Source organism: Herpailurus yagouaroundi, unplaced genomic scaffold, assembly GCF_014898765.1.
Source record: "Herpailurus yagouaroundi ecotype Mexico unplaced genomic scaffold, PumYag 77, whole genome shotgun sequence".
Lineage (NCBI taxonomy): Eukaryota > Metazoa > Chordata > Mammalia > Carnivora > Felidae > Herpailurus > Herpailurus yagouaroundi.
In genome coordinates, this window is record NW_024412388.1 from 13,581,582 (window position 1) to 13,589,358 (window position 7,777).

General features: G+C 59.6%; 1 protein-coding gene across 3 annotated transcripts in view; it reads left to right on the plus strand.

Moving 5' to 3' along the window:
* The window catches only part of PAX7 (paired box 7), a 99,722-nt gene that overhangs the window by 80,631 nt on the left and 11,314 nt on the right, over nt 1-7,777 (plus strand). For all 3 annotated transcript variants that reach the window (XM_040462805.1, XM_040462826.1, XM_040462816.1), the window contains exon 8: nt 6,713-6,959. In XM_040462805.1, coding sequence (XP_040318739.1) covers nt 6,713-6,959 — 247 coding nt within the window. The remainder of the gene's footprint in view (nt 1-6,712; nt 6,960-7,777) is intronic.

Genomic DNA, 7,777 nt, shown 5'->3' on the forward strand with positions numbered 1-7,777 from the left:
GGAAATCTTGTTTGGAACCTCAAAGTCAGCACCCGAAGCCCATTACCGCTGTCCACAGGGGGCAGGGAGAGGGGAGGGGGCCCCCGATCCTCTTAGCAAGAGGCGAGCAGGAGAGAGGGGGAGCGGGGGGTGCTCGGCTGCCTGGGTGGGTGATTTCTCGCTTGCAGTAATCCCAGTGTGCAGCTGGGGGACAGGCAGTGGGACGGGCGGGGGTGGGGGTGGGGGTGGGGGGGTGTTGGCGTGAAGTGTGTCTGCGTATCCGTCGGGAGCCGGCGACCGTGGGGTTGTGAGACTGCGGTGTCCGTGACCGTGTAAGCATGTCTGCCTGCGTGTGCATCCGCGAAGCGTGTGACGCCGCGCGGCCTGGCCGCGTGCGTATGTGCACTTTCCCGTGCGTATCATTCTGTGCGTGTTCGCGTTGGCCTGTCTGCATCACGCCGCGTGCAGTCAGCCCGCGCGTCAGCGTGTTTTGCGTGCGTGCCCACGTGTCCATCCGCGTGGGTGCGGATTGGCGCCCGTTATTACGCGTGGGTCGCAACAACGGCAGTGACTTGGGCGCCGCGGTTTGCCGACTTGGCTGCACGTTAGAATCACCGGGGGAGCGGGCTTTAAACCCTCCTGATGCCCAGAGCCTCAGACCGACTCCTGGGAGCCTGTGGGGGTATGAGATCCTGGGACCAGCATTTCACGAGACTCCCCCGCTGATTCCAGTGGGCGACCAAGGCGGAGACACAGAGCTGAGCAGACAGACCCCAGTGGAGCAGCCTTGACCCTCAGCCGGGCATGCCCCCAGGAGCTCCATCTGGACCCAGTGAGGGACTCCAGGCCCCAGACCCTTAGGGACCAGGGCAAGTCATGAGCGGGCCTGCCCCCGGTAGTCCCTCAGTCCCCAGGGACAGATGTCACAAAGTTCAAGCATTGTGTTCCATACCCTTGCCTTCTCTCCTGACAGTGGGCAATCGGCAGACCTCCCCCCAAACGTGCCCCCCTCACCTCTTCTGGAAGTCGGGAGAATGAATTAGTGAGACGGGGGACCAGGGCTGTCGTCGGAGATAAAAGCGTTCAGTGGGCCCCACCAGCCGGTCCTTTTGGAGCCAAACCCGAGGCTGAGGGCAGGCGGGAGCGGCTGTAAGCCCAGGGATGGGCTATACTCCCATCAGTTTGTGGTGCCACTCTCCTGGAGTGGAAGTCACTGCCCCCTTTGGGCCTCAGTTTCTCCACCTGTGAACACGTGGCAGTCTCCCGGGTTTGTATGTATTTACGTGCCCTTCCGTGTAAGCGGGCGTGGGGGCAAGTGTCCCGGAAGCTATTGGGTGATCCAGACAGAGGCTTTGGGGGCCGCCTCGCCTCCCTGGACTCAGGTGGGGTGTCCTCGTGAAGGTGTGCCTTGGCCCGCTGACTCACACCCGGCTCCCTTCTCAGGGTGCAGGCCCCAGCTTCTGTGGGGCGGGGGCGGAGGGAGCAGAGATTCCCCACTCAGAAAGCGCCCACTGTGTGCCAGGCCCCATGGGGAGGAGGGGGTGAAAAAGACACAGGGAGGAGCTCCCTGAGTCCGCCCTCAAGGGTGGCTTTCAAGCTCAGTCCCTCTGATCCAGGTGGAAGGGGAGGGGCAGCTAGCGTGCGCGGAGAACAGACGTGTGCCTGGCACTGTCTTAAGTATTCAGCGTGCACGGACCCGTTTAATTCTTAAAGGGACCCTATCGGTAGCTACAGTTATTGCCGGTCCCATTATACAGATGAGAAAACTGAGACATAGAAGGCTAAAGAAACTGCCCAGGGTTCACAGCTCACCCCGGGCTGAGCATGAATGTTAGTGCAGGTATTCTGGTCCCCGGTGCCGCAGGGAAGCTCCTGGGAGCCCTGGATGGCCGAGCGGGGTGTGTGTGTGTGTGTGTGTGTGTGTGTGTGTGTGTGTGTGTGTGTGAAACGGCTGTCCCTCCGGGGGCTCGGGGTCCCCTCTGTCCGTGCCAGGGTGGGGCTCCCTGACCCGCCCACGGGCCCAGGTGGTCCTTGGCCTCCTTCCAGCCCCGGTCCCATCTCCGGGTCCCACTGCCTTGACCTCTCCAGGCTTGATCCCCGCTGCCCCCCCCCCCCCGTGTGTCCCTCCGCGGCCCCCTCCGCCCACCCCGCACCCTGCCACGGAGCCCGAGTGATGGCGATCCCCTTTCTAATTGCAGCCTCGCTCCCGAAGCGCGCTCGGTTATCACAGAGGGTGCAGATCCCACCGCTCTGCCTCCTCGGTCCCAGGCCCTGGGGCCAGCTCAGGAGCGGAGGGAATTAATTACATTTTTCCCATCCCCTTCTTTTAAAGGACCGGAGCGCGCCACCGCATCCCCGGGGGTGGGGGGGGGGGGAGTGGGGGTGGCGAGCGGAGGATGTGGAAGGAGGGCTGGCGCGGGGCTCCCGCAGCCCCCACCCCCAAACCGGCGAGCCAGCCTCTCCCCAGCGGGCGGAAGGGGGTGAGGCTGCCCCTTATTGATTTAGTCTGGTGGAGGCTGGGACTGATTTAGAGCTGAGGGAGAGGAAGGGGCTGGGGGCGGGCGGGGGCCACGGCGGGTGGGGGCAGAGGAAGGGATGGCTGTCACTCAGCCTGACGGACAGCCCGGAGCTTTGCCTTCAGATAAAACCTTACAGATGTGGAGGTCGGTATTGATTTTGAGTTAGTAACGGTAACGTACCAAGAAGTAATACATTAGCGAAAGCAAGGTCACCGGGAAAAAAGTAAAACCCACCGGGGGAGAGGCCTTAGCATTCTTGAGGGGGGTGGATTACCGCATCAGACTGGGACTTCCTCAAGTTCAAAAGTTTGCAGGCCCCAGACCTCTCAGCTGGGCCCCTAACCCTGGGCAAACGCTTCCTGCTTCTGCGGGCCCTGCTTCTGCTCCCAGGGGTCCCCGGGCCAACTGGGGGGCATGGAGGGCCACTTGGGTCCACAGGACCCGCTCGTCAGGGTTCGCCAAGGGCCTCTCCTCCCCCACGGTCTCCAGCACAGCCTGTTGGGAAGGAACACAGCTAGAGGGCAGGGAGACCCGGGTTCAAATCACAGCGCTGCCACTTACTGGCTGTGTGAGCTCTGTGATTTCGCCTCTCTGTGCCTCAGTTTCCCCATCCGCAAAATAGGGGAGATAATAGCTTGGAAACCGCCATGCCTAGAGTCAGGGGGTTAGATGAAATGGAGAGAGCCTGCCAGGGACTCTGGGAGAGAGTAAGCACCTCCCTATTCACACCTATCCCAGATGTGGATTTGATTTGATGTTCCAGGGCAAATCCCATTGAACAAATCCCATTACAGGAAAATCTCCCTGGGCCTGAGCTGATTCTGAGCTGTCTATTAATGGCCCAGGGTCCAAGGCCTCCCAAGCCACTGGGCACCACGCAAGCCCTTTCTGACAGAGGCCCCAGGAGGCCTTGCAACTCTGGGGATTTCACTCAGCATTGACCTCCTTGCCCTTTCTTAAACCTGCTGGGTGTGTTCCCACCTCAGGGCCTTTGCACTTGCTGACTGGTCTGCCCGGAAGGCTCTTCTGCTATACCCTCCCATGGCTGGCCCTTTTAGGTCTTGCTGGATATCACCTCTTTGGGGAGGTCTTGCCTGCCTATTCCACATCTCCCCTTTATTTTTCCTCTGTAGCCCTTCTCGGTATCAGGAATTTATATAATTTGTTTGTTGTCTGTCTCCTTCGCTAGACTGGTGGCCCCAGGAGGGCATTGAGTCGCTGATGCTCGGGGCCCAGCTCAGTGTCTGGCTCACTTAGGTGCTCACTAAGTATTTGTTAAGTGATATCCATGAATTCAACAGGGTTTTTCTAGTATGTAGCAGGTACAATGTAGGTGCTGGGGCTGCAAAGGTAGATGAGCCATGGTTCTATCCTGTCCTCAAAGAGCTCACAGCCCAGCCCTCTTTGTGGCCTGGCACATGGTAGCACTCTACGATGTTTGATGAGTGAATAAATGAATGAATGGAGGATGTCTTTGGGAGACACCGGATTATTTGGTGTATCGGGGATATGACGTGTCAGGCAGGAAGAGGGGGAGAAGCTGGGACAGGCAGGCAGCGGTCTGATCACAAGAAGACTTTGTCCTGTTTATCTGGGAGGTAATGGGGAGCCATTGATAATTCTTGAGTGCTGTGGTCAGACTCGTGGTAATTCTCTGCCGGTCTCTGTCTTGCAGGATGAGTACTGTCTGTGTGCGTGGCTCCCAGCCCATCCCAAAACATGCCTGTCCTCTTCCTAACCCCTCCCCCTTTCCCTCCCCTCCCCCCGTCCATTGTCTCTTGTGAGCTTGGCATCTTGGTGGTGTGCGGGAGGGGAGGATTAAACCGGGGTCTCACCAGAGCTGACAAACCCTCCCGAGAGTCTCCCCGCCCCCTACAATTATCCTCCTGAAGGAAGGGAAACAAGGCCTGTGTGTTTTCCCTGAGCCCCTGAGTCTGTTCTCGGAGTCCAGGCCTCCTTGGAAGGGATAGCGAGGCTACTGTTTATAGGGGGGCGATGGGATGGGTGGCGACTTTCCTAATTTTCTTAGCTAGAAAGTAAGGTCTCGAGTGGGAACCTGACAGGCAGCCTGGAAGAGAATCGGGTCTCCTAATTCCCTGGCGAGTGCCAGATGCCCGGCGATCCACAAACTCCTCGACCCGGGAGAACCTGTCTCCACAGTCAGAAAGCAACAGACACAGTCCAATGGTGTCAGCCGTCCTCACACACCACGCCCCCTTCACGGGGTCCCTCTTGCCATCACCCCTGTACCCTATGTACCCCTGGACCCCCTGAAAGAGGGTGAGTTTGGGAGATTCCACGGGCACCCGCCTAGACTCTCCCGCTCCCGTCCCCGTGCGTTCGCCAGGTCGATGGGGCTGATGAACCATTCAGTCCCATCTGAGCCCTGCCGGCTGCGGAGAAGGCCAAGACCAGCCCCCCGAGGCCCAGTGCCCTTGACTCGGGCTCAGGGGGTGGACAGCAAAAAGACTGAGGAGAGTGAGCTCAGGGTGAGGGGATTGTGTTGGGAGCATGGAGGGAAGGGTCACGGAGAGGCTGTGCTCATGCCCCAGCCCCTGGGACCCCAGCCCCACTCGCCCCCGTAAGAGGCTGCCAGCCCCTGGGGTGAGGACCTACCTCTGAAAAGGTCAGACGCCCACACTCATCCTTGACGGTCAGTCCTGACCCTGTCGGGCGGGTGGGTTCTGGCCTCTGGACTCCGAGCTGCTCTCCAAAGAGTTGCCGTGAGGTCTGAAGAAGCCACAGGCTTTTGAAGACCTCGGTTACTTCGTCTGGGGAGGGGGCCTCGTAGCTCGCCTCACACATCTCTGCAGGGCTCTGGATTGGGAGGGTCACCTGAGTTCATGCCAGGAGGAAGGAAAAGAGGGAGAGAGGGAAGACGAGGCTTAGGGGAGCCGGGGTCCTGATTCTGGAGTGCCGGGTGGGTGCAAAGCCCCCTGCACACAGACCCCACCTTATCCCCCCTGCCACCCTCCACCAGCAAGGCTCCCCTCCTGGCCCGGCGGCCTCATTCCTATAAGGGGTGTCACCACCAGGGGCTGGGCCCTGCAGGTCAGCTCACAAGGACCTGCCTTGCCATCGTCTCCCTGGACTGAGCGGGACACCCGTGCTCCCGTGCCCCCACACAGCTGTCTGCCCTGCCTTTCCCCACTCTCTCTCCTGGAGAGCCAGACAGCCACTGTCACCTCCCCCAGAAGCTTTCCTGGACTACCACACTGGCTGAGTCCCCTCCCCTGGGCTCCCAGAGCCCCCTGAGAGCTGCCTCTGTCATGCCCCTCACCACGTCATAGCAGAGATGCTGTGCTCTCAGCTGCCTCCCCCCACCAGCCCCAGACACCCTCCTGCCGAGGACAGGGACCATGGCTCTTCCTCCTCTGAAATCCTGGGGCCGCAGTCACCATCCATGCATGTTTGTTGAATGAGTAAGTGGACACACCAGGGAGCCAGCACCAAGTTCTTTAAGCTGAGTTTACAGAGATGAGCCTCACCCCTGCCTGTCTGGGTTGCCAGCACCGATGGTGACTTCCCGTTTGCTGTATGGGCCAAGCAGGGAAGGGGTGATGGTCACAGGCAGCTGAGAGCTACCAGAGTCAAAGAAGGTTGCCTGAGACGCTGTCTGGAAGCATTGGCCATGGGTGTTGGTGTTGTAGGATCTCCAAGGGTCTCCAAGTCAAGAGCATAGCAGGCCTGCCATGGGGAAGCCGGACAGACCCAGAGTCCTTCTCTAATTTGTGTCAGAAGATGGGGGAATCCCCATCTGATGGGACGCGCAGTTTCCCGTCCGAGGGACGCCCCCGTCGGATGGGAGAGACATAGCTAGTTAGTTTGTTCGTTTGTTCGTTCATTCATTCATTCATTCATCGGACAGGCACAAGGTGTCCCTTAGAGCCAGGCCATGGGGATATCCCAGAGGCACACGAAGCCCTGCCCAGCTGCCTGGAGCTCTCAGCCAGGGGAGATCCCGTAGGTCAGAACCTGACCAGGAGAAACCACTAACCATCTTACCCACAAGGGCAAGCAGGCCGACTAAACTGAAGATCTCGGTGCCTTGTGGGGATCTTAAGGGAGCAAAGGCCTGTCTGGGGCCCGCCTGGCATCGTCCCCACCCCCCCCCCCCCGCAGCGACACCCGCCGGTGGGGGGTCCGTGCGCCCAGCGCCCCCCCGCCCCGCCACGCCTGCTGCTCGGGCCGCACTGATGGTCTCTCCCCTGCAGGTGATGAGCATTCTGAGCAACCCCAGCGCCGTGCCACCGCAGCCGCAGGCCGACTTCTCCATCTCCCCGCTGCACGGCGGTCTGGACTCGGCCACCTCCATCTCGGCCAGCTGCAGCCAGCGGGCCGACTCTATCAAGCCGGGAGACAGCCTGCCCACCTCCCAGTCCTACTGCCCGCCCACCTACAGCACCACCGGCTACAGCGTGGACCCCGTGGCTGGCTACCAGTACGGCCAGTACGGCCAGAGTGAGTGCCCGGCGCCCTAGACCTCCTCTTCCCCCTCCCTGCCCCGCTCCGAGGACGTTCTGTTTATTTGCAGAGAGCTGCAAGGTGGAGTTGGGGTGGGGGCGCCCATTCCACAGGCGAGGAAATCGAGGTCCGGACGGGATGGACCGTTGTCCTCAGGTGATGCTGAGCCAGGCCCCTGCACTCAGGCGACTTTCGTGGCCTTCGAGCGGTGTCGCCCCGTAGAAACGTTAATATGAGCCACACGTGGCGTTTCAAATTTCCCAGTAGCCGCAGATTAAAACGTCAGAAGAAACAAGCGCAGGTCTTCTTCCCGGCATATTTTGTTTGACCCGGCATATCTGAAGTGATGATCATTTTGCCACATAAGCCGTACAAAGTTATGAATGGGATGTTTCACGTTCTTTTTCTTCACGCTGCGTCTTTGAAATCCAGCCCATCTGAATTCAGACACCAAGTTTTCATTGGAAAACTGTTTGGTCTGTCTTTAAATTTCATAAAATCACAACGGAGAAGCAGATTGTTCCAAGTACGCTATAAAGTTTCCCAACCACGAAGCTAAATTACATTGCAGTTTTAACGTTTACATTAGATCAAATTAAATTACGATGTAAAATTCGGTCCCTCAGTTGCCTGTGGCCACATTTCAGGGGCTCGATGGCCACATGAAGCTGGTGTGATGCTAGAGACCCTGCCCCTTTCTGCCCCCTGGGTAGGGGGGACAGCTGTATTTTGATCTCTCTCCTGTTGGCCCCCACCCGGTCCTCGGCCCGGACGGCCCCCCAGTCAGAGCGGGTGTCACAGGCCCTCGGCCGGCG